The following is a 17,038-nucleotide window of genomic DNA, read 5'->3' as shown; positions in this document are numbered from 1 at the left end:
ATTCCGACTTTTGAAATGTTGGAAGATTGAATTCCGACTGTCGAATTGATGACGGTCGATGTTCCAACTGTTGGAAATGTTCCGACAGAATCAACATTGAATACTACCTTATCTCTTACAATTGTATCTCTCTCCAAGTTTTGTTAACTTCCCCTCCTAAAAGTTTTATTACATTAATGAATGCATTTCCTTAAACCAAATGATGGTCTCCTTTCTTTAAGACACCACAGAAGAGCTGTAGATCACTATAGTCTGTAAACACTATGAGCTGTTATCTAACATTCCGAGACTCTTCCGTTCAAGGGGGCTGCAAAGGGGGTTTGTGAGTCAGCAGAGACTGCAGCAAATTCCTATGAATCGAGTAGAGAGAGATCTGTCCTAGTTCAGCAGCCCTCTTTCTTGGAGCCCTGTTGGCAACAAGAGCCCAATGGCCACTGCCTTCAATGTCCATGGCAGTTACGTCACTGATCTTATTCTATAATGGAGACAATTTGATTGTTTATACTCGCCCGATATCCTTTCTAAAAGGATGGAAGATCAGGGGTCACAATTCAAATATAGTTTTTTTAAAAACAGACTTTATAAAGCACCAGTCTAACATTTTCTGTTTGAATTTGATGTTCCAGAATTGTTCCAATCACCGGAGCTGCAGGTCTTTCCATCCCAAACTGTCCTGGAAGGAGAAGAGGTCAGACTACAGTGTGTGACCACCAGTAACACAGGAGCCCGTCTCTTATACACCTTCTACAGAGACTCCCAGGCTATACAGGGGGCTACCGCTGACAGCACCTATCTCATCCGCCAAGCTGGGGAACAGCACACCGGGGACTATACGTGTTCTGTGCAGTCCACGGATGGGAACGTCCAGAGGAACAGCACAGACGGAAATATCCGGGTACAAAGTAAGTGTTAATAGGGCCTGGACAAAGCAATGTACTGGGGCCCTACTTAAATAAATAAAAAATCACAACTTCCTGCAGTCTCTCCACCTACTATCAGCCATCCAGCAATTAACATGCTCACAGCCAGTAATGGTTTAGCTGCAGCCGGTAGAGAAAGTTTCCCAGCAGCAATCTCTATTAGCCTTAAAAGAAACTCCAGAGGCATCAGCAAACCTCTGCTCAAAAAGTGGAGGCCCCGTGGCAGCTGCCAAGTAAGCCTATACGTTAAGATGGCCCTGCTACCAGCCCCATTACTAAACTGCAGGTGGTGTCTCCCGTATTCAAAATTCTGAAATGGGAAATAGTTAGAAATAAGGAATTTTTTGATCGCACAATTTTTCTAATTGGTCAATCTATACAGACTTTATTATATGCACAAAATTTTTCATTACTATATTAAATGCCCCTCAGGCTGTGTGTAAGGTGTGTATATATATATATATATATATATATATATATATATATATATTACATAAATGCAGCTTGTGCTTAAACTATGGTCACATGTTATTATATCCTATTATGCCATTATATATATATATATATATATATATATATATATATATATATATATATATATATTACATGACATTATATCCTGTTACACATTTCCCAAAATACAGAAAAATCCCATATCCAAAATACCTCTGATCCCCAGCATATTGGAAACGCGAGCCTCGTCCTGTATTCGAATTCTGCTCATATAAGACACAATCTTTAAGTGCTTTTGTTTTACTTTATTCTAGAAATATCCTATAACATCCAGAATATATATATATATATATATATATATAACAGGCAGAATTTTACATGGCCAATACCGAGGGAGCTTCATGTATGTCAGTATAGTACTTTGTGTCTTGTTTTAATCAAGAATAACAGCTTTGTAGCATTTGTCATGAATTGGAGGTTTGGATTCTGGTGCTTAGGATGCCGCCAGTCAGAAAACCGACAGTGGCATCCTGGTTCTGAGGATCCTGGCACCTAATAGGTGAGTATCCTATCCCCCTACCCCCTTATTGCCTAACCCTAATCCGTCACAAGTACTTTAACTCAAGCACCAGGATGCCAGCAACATTCCTATGAATTAATGTGCAATAATTGATATGAATGTCATTACTTAGAGCCATGCACCTTCTTACACGTTCTCTCTGGTCACCTATCACCTAGAGTTGTTCCAATCACCGGAGCTGCAGATCTTTCCATCCCAAACTGTCCTGGAAGGAGAAGAGGTCAGACTACAGTGTGTGACCACCAGTAACACAGGACCCCGTCTCCTATACACCTTCTACAGAGACTCCCGGGCTATACAAGGGGCTACCGCTGACAGCAGCTATCTCATCCGCCAAGCTGGGGAGCAGCACACCGGGGACTATACGTGTTCTGTGAAGTCCACCGGCGGGAACGTCCAGAGGAACAGCACAGGCCTATATATCCTGGTGCAAGGTAAGTGCTCATGGGGCTACTTTCTATAGGCTTATATTTTATATCCTCTATTAATAACTGTTTCCTAATGACATAATTTGTAAGAAAAAGAGTGATACAGTATAAATGTCTGGTACGGTCGCTGCTACTAGCGCGGTGTACTCTCCATCCAGTTCCCTGATACTCATAACCTGACTGCAAAATGAGGTCATGTTATTGTACGGATCGGCCAATAAAAGCATGCCTACTCTCCCAGTATGGCTGTATCCCCTCCCCCGCTTTACAATGCCAGTAATCAAGGGATTGTAGAGTGGGGGCGCGGCTGTGATGATGCAATCAAGCATCCCCACCCCCGCACCGCCCACTGTGTAGAATGCCACGCCCCAATATGAATGCAATACATGTGCACAATGGTGGTGATTTGTGCACCTGTGCAGGACCCGTTGTGCACATGGGCAAACAGGTCATTTGACTCGGAAGCATATAAGTAGGCATATCCTGCTGCTGTTGTGTCCAACCTGTGTTCTAGGACAAAGGCATCGGAGAACTGCAACACCATTAGATGGCTTCAATATCGTTTTACTTTCTGCGGAAGGGAGTTTTTACGTTACATTTTTGGGATTTAAATGTGAATGGCTAAAGAGTTGGTGCAGGCCCCAAATGGCAATGCACAAGCAGTAACAAACACAATGGCTGGTATCACAGTGAGTTGTCATCTGTTGGAGCTTATGACAGGCACAGAAATAATGTGTACATCACAGGTATCATCTTAATATTTTTTTTTACTATATTTCATTAAAGAACCCGGGGTTACCACCTCTGACAGTACATCCGCCGCCGCTGTCTTCGATGATGGACTCCACATCAGCCACACGCCCAGGCTGGATGACAGGCAAGGTGACGGATGGAGCCTCATAGCTTGTACATGCCCCAATATTACTCCCGCATATCCCCTTCACTTGATGAAAACACAATCTGTAATAGAGATTTTAGTTGCTGGGGAAAAGTCGGGCATCATAACGTCGGACACTTTCCCAGATCTCGGGAAATGTAATAATGTGCGTTTTTTACGCTCCTAATGCAAATTGGATCCGACGACTTGCGGTTTTTTTCTAACCAGCCAGAATGCGTCTTTTAGGGCCTTATTTTGGTTCACTCTTTCTGACAAATTTCTTCTTAGATGGACAAAACCATGTGCACTGCAGGTGAGGCAGATCTAACTTGTGCAGAGAGAATTAGATTTGGGAGGGGTTTTACTTCAAAGTGAGATCAATATTGCAGTGTAAAAATAAAGCAGCCAGTATTTACCCTGCACAGAAACAAAATAACTCACCTAAATCTAATTCTCTCTGCACATTTTACATCTGTCCCCCTGCAGTGCACATGGTTTTGTCCTGCTAAGAAGGATTTTGTCAGAAAGAGTGAACTAAAATAAGGCCCTTGGTGTAATAGCTGCAAAGTTTCAGAACAAGTCGCCCATTGGTCCCTAAAAATAACATGATTGAAGCTGCAAAACAAAAACTGGTGAGCAGCGCAGGGTTTCACTGAGAGTCAGGAGACATTCTATTAAACCTTAAAAATATTTTTATTAATAAAAATTTATATCACAATACAAGCTCGATCACAAATGAATAAAAAACATAAGTAGTGGGTGGGGTTCCTGGGGTATGGATGGGTATGGTGAGGCAACGCAGCCTTTTATTAGTCAATTGCGCATAGAAAAAAGTTAATTTGGTATGCGGGCATGGCACTTAATGTGTTCCAGTGGAAATAAAAGTTCCGGTATAACACCCAGGTAAACACGGATAGATTTGAAGCCCGATGTGGGCGTTCCCGATCGATGGGAACGACCAATCGTTCAAATCGTTACGTGCATTGTTAACGATGCGCGTACCCGCGAATCGTTAACGATGGTCTATGATCTTTCCTGCATGCAGGAAGATCATAGACAAATCTTTTGTCAAGTGTATCAAGGCGTTCCGTGTGTACGCACAATGAACGATCTGATACACTCGTTAACGATGTCGGAACGCTTCCGACATCGTTCCGTGTGTACCCACCTTTAGAGTGGGATGATTATCCTGTTCAGTGGCAAGTCCGTCAGATTGGTTCCGTGTTTAGTGCTCGGGTGGCTGGACGACAGAGACGGGAGGGTTTCCATCAACAAATAGTGCTGGTCCGGAGAAATGATGGAAAGGCTTAACGCGTTTCGGTATATTCAGCTTCCACAGGAGCAGGTTGTGGTTCTCCAAGTACCAGCATGTGAGGGAGGCTTGCTGGGACCTGTGGTCCTCCTGTAAAAGATAATATTATTCTTTCACTTATGAAAGAATGACTATTTTTGGGACCTTTACAAATGTAATTATTAGCGTTTGGCCCATTTTTTGGAAAAAAAAAAAAATTTGGAAGAAAAAAAATCAATCTCTTCACAGACCAGAGTATGTTGTGGCCGGTGCTTGGAACCGTATTGCTGGCGCTTCTCCTCACCATTGTCCTGCTCTTTATATACCGGGACAAGGTGGCTCCTTTATCCACACGATGTCTCCAACATCAGCCGGACACAGGTAACTGCACTCCTATATATATGTGCTGGGCATCTGCGGGGCATCTGTGGGGCATCTGCGGGGCATCTGCGGGGCTACTGCTACACCACTGCCCCCATTATAAATGTCCCTTCCAAAATGTCTGCCACCACAGAGGAGACAGATGTTAAAGATGCTAGAGGAGGTGGGGGCCATTTTGGAAGGGGACATGCACAGTAGATCCATGGCAGTAAGAGAGGGGGGGGGGGGGGGTTGCAAGTGACAATGGGCAGGATATGAGGCTGTTGCAATGGGATCAAAGACCCATGGTGATGGGGATCCCCTGCCAATCTATGTATCGATCAGATACTGGATGCAGGGTATGCGTCGGTGCTTAGTCTGCATTGTGAGTGATTAAATGCCTGAGTGCACAACCACTTCTGTGCCACGTCCGCTACGCCCAATAACACACCCACTAGGCATTGGGTCTCCATGCATTAGAATATCTACCTCTTATTCGCCTTCCAGGAATGGCCAAATCATTTCCAACACATGTATTTATCAGTCGCTACTGTAACACTGTGGGACGCATGCGCTGGGTGACCTTGTAGCTACTTAGACACAGGCACAGTTGGAAAACATCACTGTGCTGCACACACAGCAGAATTCTGCCAACTGCCCCCAGTGACGTACAGTGTTCATAATGCAAATTACAAGCTGACGTGTCACTGTGCTTCCTTTGTTACAGATCAGACGTTTGTTAAATCCAGGGACAGGTGAGTAACAGAGAGAAGTTACGCCTTCTGTAACCTACTGAGGCTTAAGGGGTGTACACACGGTGAGATATTGGCAGGAGATTTTGACTAGCTAGTCAAAATTGCATAGAAGGATAGCCAAAATCTCCCTGTTTTTCTCCTGCTTAGATACCACAGATAGACTGTGCAGGCAAGGCAGGTTTCGCTAGATCATAGACTATCATTAGTTAGACAAAATCGATGAGTCAAATTTGGCCGTTAGCCAATATGTCACCGTAAGGGGCTTTTCCCTGGACAGTACTTAGCACTGGGCCTGAGAGACGGGATACACTGTGGCAGCACTTATAGGTGGTACAGTGGTCAGAGATTACTACCGGCCTTTTTTCCATAATGCCCAGTAACAGCGATCTGATCGATTCCATGCATTTGTCCAAATTTGAAAGCAAACACAACGTGATACTGAGGCAATTATCTGCAGTCACTTACTTTATTTATTGAATTTTTTACCCTTTTTTGCTGTAGTTTTATTATATCACATATATATTGAGTGACGTCTGGTATGGTGCAGTTGGGGAGGCAAAAAAAAGTCTAATCGCTATTTTAGAGATAGAATCTTATATCATTAAACCGCCTCCCCGCACCGCCCTAACCCTGCCCATCTCCCTGAAGCGGAGACGGGCAGGGTTTGCGTCCCCCGCTGCCCGGAACCTGGGACACGCGTGCGTGAGAGACGTTCAGTTAGATGGAGCGTTCGCCAGTGGGGGGGGCATTCTGGCGAGCTCTGGCGCTGACTGAGAGGCGCTCCATCTGTAGGTGGGTGGAAGACCCTACGGGATAAATTTACTAAGATGGGAGTTCTATTGAAGTTGTGATGTTGCCCATAGCAACTATTCAGATATGACTTATTTATCTAGCACCTTCTAGAAGATAATATATAGATTTAGAACTGGTTGCTATGGGCAACATCCCATTTTCAATAGAATGCCCATCTTAGTAAATGTCATAAGTTAGCAATGCAAAGAGTATAACTGAGTAGCAATTGATTATCTGACATGGTTTGTTATTGTACCCTTTACAGAGTTGGGGAGCCCCGGACAAATGTGGATACACACAGATCAGATCCTACAGATAACGATCAGGAAGAATACAGTAACAGTAAGTACCTAAGCGACAAGCCGCCATCACCTGTTGTACCCGATCCCCCGATATCCCATCACCCGCACTGTAAAATAAATCCCACATACCCTTGTAAGTGTGAGATGCCGCGTCATGATTCCGGTATCCACGCCCATTGCTGTGATGTCATATTATGGGGAGTGGTTTATGTATCATTAATCTAGGGATGAGACATGGATGGTGTCAACAGTTGGAGCAGAATTTATTATGTCAATTTGCCACCTTGGCATGGAAAGTTTTCTCGAAATGAACCCCGGTATTCTGAGCTTTGTGAAATCTGTCATTAAATGAAAGTGGTTATTACTGAGCCCTGCGCCACAGTGATAACAATATATTTAGCTCTTTTGTGTCTATTGCCTTTCGTGCATCTGTGACTCTGTGTTCTCCATACATGCTGCCCAATCCGTCGGGACTGACATCCCAAATGGGTGGGCGCTTTTGCATGCACCCAACCATTGAGCTGTCAACCACCGGCAGCTCCCGTTGCGGCTGTACAGTCGGTCGGTGGATCGCCCGTACACACAGCACGATGCGAAGATATATCTTTATATATATCTTTTTATATCTTTGTGATATATCAGGAATCGACTGTGGTACGCAGACAATGCAATATATCTGTGAACGATGCCGTTCACAGATATATCGATGGTACATGTTGGCCGATGGTGCATCGTTATATCAGCCAGGAAAAGACAAACATTTTACCTTTAATATGCTTACAATGTGTGGGGTGATTCCGACTGTTACTTCCATGTAAAACGTTGGCGCTTGGTGCACTGGAATAGTAACTAGATACACAAATATATAAATATTTAAAGGTTAACTACATTCATTACATGTTACACGTATGTGAACATACAATAAAAACATATAATGGTTAGCATCTTGTCTTTTCCTCTCCCATAGTACCCGCCGGCGGGCGAGATGTGTGTTATGTCTACATTGATACCAATCGGATACAGGAAGGTCAGTGCTCTGTTCTGTGTCTTATAGATCATTTATACAGTATATGGTCATTGTATTTCTCTACTAGGGTGTGGTGGAGGAATAAAATAGTGTGCTGAGCATGGCGAGGCACCGTGCCCGAAGCATTGCGTAGTGAGCTATGTGAGGGGACGCGGTGCTACGTTATAGTGTTTTGTTGACTGTGTCAACATTTGGGTGAAATAAAATAAAAAATATGTCGACCTTTTCACTGTCAACCTTACTCATGTCGACCTAATGACCCTGTCGACCTTACGCATGTCGACCTAATGACCCTGTCGACCTTCCTGCATGTCGACCTTCCTGCATGTTAACCTAAAGTCATGTCGACCTAGTGGTGTCGACCTAATGCTTGTCAACCGACTTGCTGGTGTCCTAATGATCCATACCCCCCATGGGATATACATATTATACTTGACTATAATACCTGTTGTGAGGAACCACATCCCTAACAACCGATTGTGTGGTCATCCAATAGAACCGCTGTGTTTCTGCCCCTGATGAAGTCACCATTATGATGAAACGCGTTGGGTTAACTACATAGTTTTATTGATTGTACTGACGCGCTAAAAGGATTTCACACTGATGATTCATTGAAGTGTATCAAAAAATCTGTATGCACAATGTTATGTCCTTAAGGCATTTTTTAATTAAATATTATTTGAGCGTTTTCTGTTTACATTTTAAATTTAGCCGCACTCTGAACCCATTCCTTCTTTTCATATATATATATGAAAATATATATATTAAGTCCAATAGCGCAAATGGTGAAACAATCAGGTGTGATCTCAGGTACTGCAGCTTCAACTCCGTGGACGCCCAACCAGGGCTCCAGAAATGCAGATTGCTTTGTAAAAACAGAATGGAGGAGCGCAGACTTAGTAGATCATAAAAACAGTACTTTACTGTAACAATGCGCAATTCTCTAATAACCCCGGCTGCACATCGCCGACACTCACAGATCACGATTAACCCTAAACATTTAAAATATTTAAAGTATTTAAAGTGCGAACTGCCACTGGAACAAAGCTCTCCCTGTATCGTTTAGTTTTAAATAAAACTGAACGGTAACGTCTATTTGAAGGAAGAAAAGAAAAAAAAATCACTATTCGGGTGGGTGGGATCTCTCAGAATACTACTAGTCTTTGAGAGAAGCCGCTTCGTAAAGATGTCTTGTAGACTCGGTAGAGCAACCCCAATTGCTCTACCTGCAGTTGACACGACCCTCTGAAGGGACTTACGGTCAGCTGCCGAGCAGGGACCAAACCATGCCACAATACTAATCGCATATGCAGTAACATATGCAATTATTAACGCAAAAGCGATGTACTGCGGGTCCCCCCTCCCTCCCTGAACCCTTACCCGCTTTGTGGGTGCTCTGTTTCCTCCTCCCTGCACCCGGAAGCTGTGCAGGGAAGAGGAGGTCACTGGTCCAGTCAGCACAGCAGGAGGCTGCCCAGACACAGGTGAGGGAGGGTGCGGCGTGGATCGGCGGGGGGCGTGCGGGGCGGCGTGGGACACGAAGGGAAGCCCATAGGCTTATATGGGGTTACGCCATCTAGAACTGGCGTAACCTCCCGCAGTGAAGCCCCAGTGCTGCATATGAAAATGTGGTAAAAACCCCCGAAAACTGGGTTTTTACAGCATTTTGTTTTTTTGGAGAATCCCGCCCAATATGTTCAAATACATCAAGGTTTGTAGTATAGATAGATAGATGCTTCGCCTCTTATTCAGGCAGACCAGGAAGCAATACCACCCCCTCTGGCAATGCCTGTAAGTTCCGCAGCACATTGACCTGGTGCTCATGCGTCCCTCTTACACTACCTCCTGTACGCCCCACTGTGCATGTGTCAGATCACATTTATGGGTGTCTGTCTGTGTGCGACACCGCACAGCACATGTATCCCTCCATGGTGCAACATATTACAGCAAACACTATGATATAACAGCACATAACACAGTATCAGCTAGTTATACTTGGCCTCCCATGGTAGGGATGAGACCGGTTATGCTGGGTACACACCAGAACGATGCACATCGTGAGCGGGATTGTAAGATGATCGTATGACCCGCTCACAATGTGGTGGAGCCTACGACCCGCTCAGGAACTGCATCCGATCTGATCGCGACCCGCACCCACTTGAATGGTCATTTCTCAGATCCTATCTGCTGCAGGTAGGATCTGAGAAAGGACCCAACGACCTGCGGGGCCGAGCATCGCATCGGATCAGAAATGCACTGAAATGGCCCGAAACATGCCCAACTTACATACAATCGGTCGAGATTGTATCTAAATTGGCTAATTTTGAACCAAAACATTCTGGTGTGTACCCCACATTACAGGGAAGTACTCTACACACCTGGTGGCACCAACTTGTCCTTCGTTGTCCTCTATGAGAATTTCCCAACCAGTCCATGAACAGTACATGACCTATATTTCTGCTTCCTTCCCTCCAGCCTCCTCCGCTCCTGCAGAAGGACACGTGAGTACTTACACGGCTGATGAAGACCAGATATATCGGGTCCCAATAAATGTAGACATCTTGTGAGGTCTCATGCAGATATGGTTATCACATTCAGGGGGATGGTCATCAGAGCGTGGAGAGAGATAGAGTAGCAATCAGTGAGTGTCTGAATGACAGATGCTGATTGGTTGGTACTTTATCTCCTCCTCTGTCTCCTGATCACTGAAGTAGTAGTTGGAACTTCGTAAGCTCTACTGTAGACAATGTAACTTCTGCATCTAACATGGCCGTATTGTGCTTTGTTTAGGGTGAATACTCTGTTACATATTCTGCCGTTAAACATTCTGGGACCCCACAGGAGAGCAGACCCCCGCCATCAGCCCCGGACCCTGCCAACATCTACCAGAACTTCACTGCCACAGGGCATTGAGGAGATTACACCACGTTCTCCAGCGTCACACCAAGAAACGCGTTTCACGATGCACAACTGTTCCACCCTCGGGAGCTTCCTCTGCAATCCAGAGGTGAAGGGGGACATTTACTAAGATGGGAGTTCTATTTCACATGGGATGTTGCTATGGGCAACCAATCAGATACTATCTCTTATCTTCTAGAAGGTGCTAAATTATACAAGTAGATTCTGATTGGTTGCCCATAGCAATGTGACATAGAGCTCCCGTCATAGTAAACGAACCCCTCAGAGTTCGCATGGATGGTAAAGTCCAAAAAAATTAAGAAAAAAAAAGTGTAAACCCATGTCGACTGTTTCCTGTGTCAACTTTTGTTTGTGTGGAACTTTTCATCATGTCACCCCTCTGTCTATCAATCTAATATCTATTGACCTAGACACTGTATGACAGCCGTCCGGATACCGATGATTTATTCTATGATTGTATTTATTGGCTGCCTGTAATAAAGTGCTTAATATGATGATCTGAATATACTATAATCCCACATTCGCAGCCGTGCACACTCGGTCACCATCGGATGAGTTCTCCCCTGCTCGCAGCGCTGAGCGAGGCAGGACTTACTCTGCGCTGGAAAGGCCGTGGGGAGAAGGAGACCGTTGATGACGCCAGTGGCCGGGGAACTCCTGTGTTTTCCAGGACAACATCGGTGGCATGCCCCCAAGCGGCCACCCACAGGTGTTCGGAGCTTGTGCACGCACAGGAGGCATGTGCACAGCGGACTGTGCGCATGTGCGGTGCTTCGATGATCGGACGTCTGAATCGGCCCCTAACAGTGTAATTCCTACTTGGATTTGGGGACTGTTAACTTTACGATATAAGTAATTAATGCTTCCGTCTGCCATCGTTGGCATATTCTTTTCTCTATACTCAGTTTATGTTGTTCGTCAAAAAACAACATAACATAACAAAATCACTTTACCGATGTGTTTGAAAAATGTCCAGAGCGGGTTGTTTGGCACTTTATCTCTCTCCATTTTATCTTTCACCAACGATTGATGCATCTCATCCTGTGATTGGACCACATAACAATCTGGAACCAGGTGTTATATATACAGGAATCCTCATACATACATAAATTCAATAAATGGCAAATTCTCTCCCCAATTCTATTGTAACATCTATGCATCCTCATCCTCCATCCACACTTGGGGGGGAGATGTATTATCATACCTCCCAAATTATAGCTTCTGCGAGGAGGGACACTGGCGCAGGGCCAAAATCAGGGGGAGTGACTTGCCATGGGCACGTGGCATTGTCCCCCGTGGCCACGCCCCTGTTTTGAAGCTGTAGGGGCATGGCCCAGAGGCTCTGTGACTCTGCCCTCTGTCTGTGGAAATAGACACTGTGCACATGCGCACAGCTTCTATTACCGCTGGCCAGCAACACTGACAGGAGGGATTCCCAACTGCCCCCCCCCCCTTCCCCGCTGCGGGACACTGCCGGCCTCGGGAGTGACACGGGAACGTCCCCGAAAACCGGTAATCGGAAAGGTTGGGAGGTATGTATTATTATTATTATTAGGTTTGATAAATCTCCCCTACAATCTTATGTCAGGATCACAGGAGCTCAGATTCAGGTAACAATGAGCTTTCCAGGATTGCTGGGGAGAGCAGAACACATGGATGCCAGGCAGTAGGTGCAGATCATCAGGGTGATCCAGGTGCTCTCATCAGCTGCAGCACAGACTGACAAGGTAAGCGCTCAGCAGAGGAGGACAGGAGTGACTCAGTGGTAATGACTGTGACAGGGGACACTTCATAGCTGCCTCCCCTCAAAATACCAGCATCTCTCTTATTGCGCCTAACCCATATCATGCAGCTGTTACATTTTTTGGGGGAAAAACAGCTGACTGCACAATGAACTACACCGATGGTAGACAAATCCAGTCCTCGAGAGCTACCAACAGTTCACATTTTTACAGACAACCTCACTCATTACTGACTAACACATTATATTAGAGGGGGATCAGGGGAAGGGGGATTGATAATCCGCACACAGTTAGATTAAGTCCCTCTTATTTTGGGATTCTGGAGGTCCGCCTTTATTAGTTATATTATGACGAGGGTGCTATCCGGGCAAGCAAAGTACAATTTATAACGAGAAAGAGAAAAATATTTTGCACTATGGACGCACACCTACAATTTATTTATTTATTATTTTCTTAAAACTTTAAACTGTATTGAAATTTTATTTTAAAAGATAAGGGGGAGGTTCTCTCCGTGTCCGTTTAACTTATAAGTTCACAGATAGTGTCACTCCTTATTTTAGTGAAATATTTGAGAAGTTAAAATTATTAGGCGAAACAAACATAAACGTGAGGTGCTTATATTGCACCTATAAAGAAAGAAAGGGTGTGTATATAGATTTAAGAAATAGGCTTGTTGTTCAGTGTCTTATTGTTACTGTCGCTTCAAAAATATAGTGTAACACTTTGCCTACTTATGGTGTGTACACACGGTGAGATTTCCTTGCTATTTGACTTAAGGGGCCTACACACATGGCGATTTCTGCCAGCGACTTAAGCTATGCTAAGTCGGGCAGTTCTACGTCGCTGTCACTCATCACGCAGAGCTGACAGCCCACACACAGCTCTGTGTGCTGAGTGAGCTGACAGCGCCAGTGTTCTCTGGGGGAGAACACTGGCGAGCAGCGAGATTGATGGACACTGCTCATCAATCTCAGACAGCGACGCGCGGGGACGCGTTATTGCTGTCGATATAGCCCCCACACACACACACCAATGTAGGGGCATTTTCTCAGCGAATTTGCCAAACTAAGCAAAGTCGCTTAGAAAATGCCTTAATATCGGCATGTGTGTAGGCCGCTTTAAGATTCGAGTGCTATACAATCTTTGCTAACTCTGTACTATTTACATACAATTCATACAATCTGCATTAGATTTGCACTATATAGTCATTGCTGCCCTGTCTATATGGGTTTCAATTTGTGCTGTCACAGGAGCGCGCAGCTGCATCAGGATCGCAAGGTAAAAAACCTGTGCGATCTGCTTACGATCTGCATGCGATTTTGACTATATAGTCAAAATCTATTGTCAAATCTCACCGTGTGTACACAGCATTAAGGCCCATAAACACTTGACGATTTTCAGCTGAAAATCGCCTAGTGTGTATGCCCCAGAGATTGCCGACTAGCGATGATGCGCGCTCCCGCATCATCGCAAGCGAGGTGGGCAATATGCTGGTTTTAACAGCACTCCTAGCGATGATAGCTGGTTTTTCAGCCATCATCGCCAAGTGTGTATGTGGTGCATGGTGTACGAAGGAAACGGGTTCCCCTTACCTTGCCTCTTCAGGGGCGACTCAGGTTCATCCTTTCTCCTGTTCCCGGTGGACCAGAGAGGGACACTTCAATGAAGGGGACACGTTCTGCAGTACAACTCAAATTTATTGTAAATTAGATGCAGCCTTTGCCCACTGACCCTCACGGCGGAGCAGTGACTGCGGGTTAAGGCAATGGTAATGAACACGGGTAGTTATGAGACAAGTATCTGGATAACGGTCGATTATCACTTGAAACAATAATACAGAGTCAAAATACATACACGCCCACTTGGGCCTATAGGCTTCACGTGTTCGAAGTACCGTGACGGCGTTCGGGGTCAAGCACCCCCGCTTGAACGTTACTACTGGGTCAAATAGTCGACACGGCACCATTAACACTGAAGACTACCTTTGACATATTCCCACATTAAACCATACATGGTATACCACAATAATGGTTATAACAATAAACAATAATCAGATAACTGGTGCACCGGGGTACACTCTTAACCAATAACCTGAGGTGACGTCACCATTTATGTAACACAGTCCCGGTCTACCTGTGCACAGGGCTTCTTCTGGAATGTATTCGGTCCTTGTGGTCCCTTTGGGGCATAGGCTGGGGTAACCAGGGGTCAATTCAGCAGGTCCCCAATAACAAGCATACGTTGTGGCCCAAAAGAAGGAGGTCTTTGATCTGGCCACTAGATGGCACTGTCTCCTCTCAACATGACAGGCTCCCTGCACGGATGAATATCTTCAATTAAGGTGGGTGACACCTATAGTGGCAAGGGGTATAGGGTGCCCCTGAGTCCCAAGATAACTCTTCTGCGTAGGACGTGGTAGCTGAGGTCACAAAGGGGCTTAGCACTGGGGCCCTGGGATGGAGGGTGTTGCTGTCACCAGTAGACAGGGGGGGAAAGCGGCTGGCTCTGGGGCAAGGTGGATAGTCAGTACCTGGTGTCTGGATACAGCTGCAGGCTCCAGCCTGTCACGACCTCCAACTTCAGCGGGCTCTCCTCTTCCTTGGTGGGCACTCACTAGTGTGGGCGCTGCAGCCGCAGCGTTGCCGCACTCAGTGAGCCTTCTGTCCCTCCTGGCTGTCTGCCACACTGGCGTGGGGCTGGTCTCCGGTCCCCTGGGCTGTAGGGATGTGCTGCCCGGCGTTCCCCGGTCACTCCCCGTGCTGGCGCGCGTTCACTGGCGCCTGCGACCTCCCGCAGTGCGGCACCCAGCGCCCTCTCCTTCTCTCAGCCGCCCGGGGTGAAGGGAGCTGTCACTCACCCGCCGCGGCTCCCGCTTGACGGCTGCTGCGCACCGTTTCTCTCCCTCCGTTCTCCTGACACTCCGTCCTCACTCCTTCCTCGCCGCCACACCGCACGGCCCCGCTCACGTGAGGGTCCACTTTCTTCTCCTTTTTTCTCCGCCCCCTCCGTTCTTCCACCAGTCCCCTTGCTCCTAGCCCTGCCTGTCACTCCAAGCGCGCGAAGTCCCGGGGAGATATTAACCCCTTCTCTACTGCACTGGGACCGGCGCTTGCACTATTAACCCCTTGCGTCCTGGAAGGGGGGGGGGGGTCGCGAGGTCACTAGAGTTCCGGGGCACCACATTCACCCCCGCTTGAACGGATGCGTGTCCCCGCGCATCACAACACAGCGAATAATTGTCCCCTTTTTTTTCACACATTTACAACATTTATAAGAACGTTATAATTTACAGGATCTACAACAGGGTATAACAGATATCTAATCCTGGTACCGCCGGGGAAGTGTACCCCGAGTACTCCTTTCGGAGCGTCTCAGCTCAGGCTCGGGGGCCACCTCCTCGGCCGCGCGAATTTCAACTGGTGGCCTAGGCAGGGCTTGCCGTGGCATAGTGGACCAGCCCACCATCATCAATAGCTCGAGAGGGTCAGTGGGCAGCGGAGGCAAGAGGACTGCTTCACCATTCGGCTCTTCATCCCCATCATCCTTTGATGCTTCTTTCAGCTTTTGATCCGATCTTGGGCGGGGTCCGCACTGACTTCGGCGGGCCGATGCTGGAAGGGCGCCATCGAGCTTCGAGGTCCGGCTACCTGCCCTTGTCAACATGTGTTCGACTGCGTACGAGTTCAGCCCCCGCTTGGGGTTCGTCTCGAAGTGGGACCGCTTACTCCTCATCGGCTCACTCTGCATTCGAACCTGAGAACTCCGTTGGCCACATCCGTATGTTTTCCCATGATGTCTTCCTACCCCATCTTCGGTTTCTTCGGGGTACTGTTAATGGCGATTAAATATGACCAGAGAGACAATAAGTGAAAAGCGCAGGTTACGTAATAAGTCCGCAACCTGAGTACCCTTTATACCTAACTACGTGCGAACAAAACGTAGCGCAGCGTAGCTTACCTTTATTGTATATTATACACCAAGAACCGATACCTTAATAAGAGATCCCTTCGCAGTACTTTGTCTCTAATCTGCGAATATACCTTTAAGGATAGTGTCCGTAATATACCTTTATCGCTAAATGCGAATAACAGACACAAACCACAGTATAGAAGTAAGGAGATAAGAACTCCGCAAAAAGGTTGTATTTAAGTCCCTAATGGACAAAAGGGGGTTACAGGAATAGAAAATACAGGTTTAACAGGTAATACAATAGACTAACAATAAAATACTATAATCAGGCTCTGCTAGGGGGAAGGAAACAGATACAAGACACAATCAGCCAACAATATAATAAGAATAAATACCGTTAATGCAACCGTTACCGTCTCATCAAATATGCGAAGCGCAGTCCGGTCAGAGCTCACTATCGTTCAGGGATGAACTATAGTCCGGTGGAAAGTCAGGGAAAGGTAGATGTGCCGAAGTGACTGTGACTGCTCTGGGTTGCCTATCTTATAGGGTCAGAAGGGGGAGGTCAAAGGCCATTTCCATTGGTCAGAGATCGTATGTCAGGTCCACTGTGATTGGGGGTAAGATGATACAACTGGTTTGACTAGGTGCAGGGGAGTGAACTTTAAGAGTCCTTTGTTTGA

At 46.1% G+C, this 17,038-nt stretch overlaps 1 protein-coding gene across 2 annotated transcripts in view; it reads left to right on the top strand.

The window, feature by feature from the left end:
- Nucleotides 1-11,198, top strand: part of LOC146049360 (Fc receptor-like protein 5) — a 42,296-nt gene extending 31,098 nt beyond the window's left edge. Inside the window, exons 6-14 of one of the 2 annotated variants that reach the window (XM_083165858.1) lie at nucleotides 627-902; nucleotides 2,112-2,387; nucleotides 3,168-3,263; nucleotides 4,799-4,930; nucleotides 5,637-5,664; nucleotides 6,722-6,798; nucleotides 7,726-7,785; nucleotides 10,261-10,286; nucleotides 10,576-11,198. In XM_083165858.1, the coding sequence (XP_083021984.1) occupies nucleotides 627-902; nucleotides 2,112-2,387; nucleotides 3,168-3,263; nucleotides 4,799-4,930; nucleotides 5,637-5,664; nucleotides 6,722-6,798; nucleotides 7,726-7,785; nucleotides 10,261-10,286; nucleotides 10,576-10,698 (1,094 nt within the window). In that variant the 3' untranslated portion in view covers nucleotides 10,699-11,198. The remainder of the gene's footprint in view (nucleotides 1-626; nucleotides 903-2,111; nucleotides 2,388-3,167; nucleotides 3,264-4,798; nucleotides 4,931-5,636; nucleotides 5,665-6,721; nucleotides 6,799-7,725; nucleotides 7,786-10,260; nucleotides 10,287-10,575) is intronic. The other variant, XM_083165859.1, reaches the window with a different exon arrangement.
- The last annotated feature ends 5,840 nt before the right edge of the window (nucleotides 11,199-17,038 follow it).

Source organism: Crinia signifera, chromosome 12, assembly GCF_055691185.1.
Source record: "Crinia signifera chromosome 12, ASM5569118v1, whole genome shotgun sequence".
Classification (NCBI taxonomy): Eukaryota; Metazoa; Chordata; class Amphibia; order Anura; family Myobatrachidae; genus Crinia; species Crinia signifera.
This window is presented reverse-complemented; position numbering and strand designations above follow the sequence as displayed.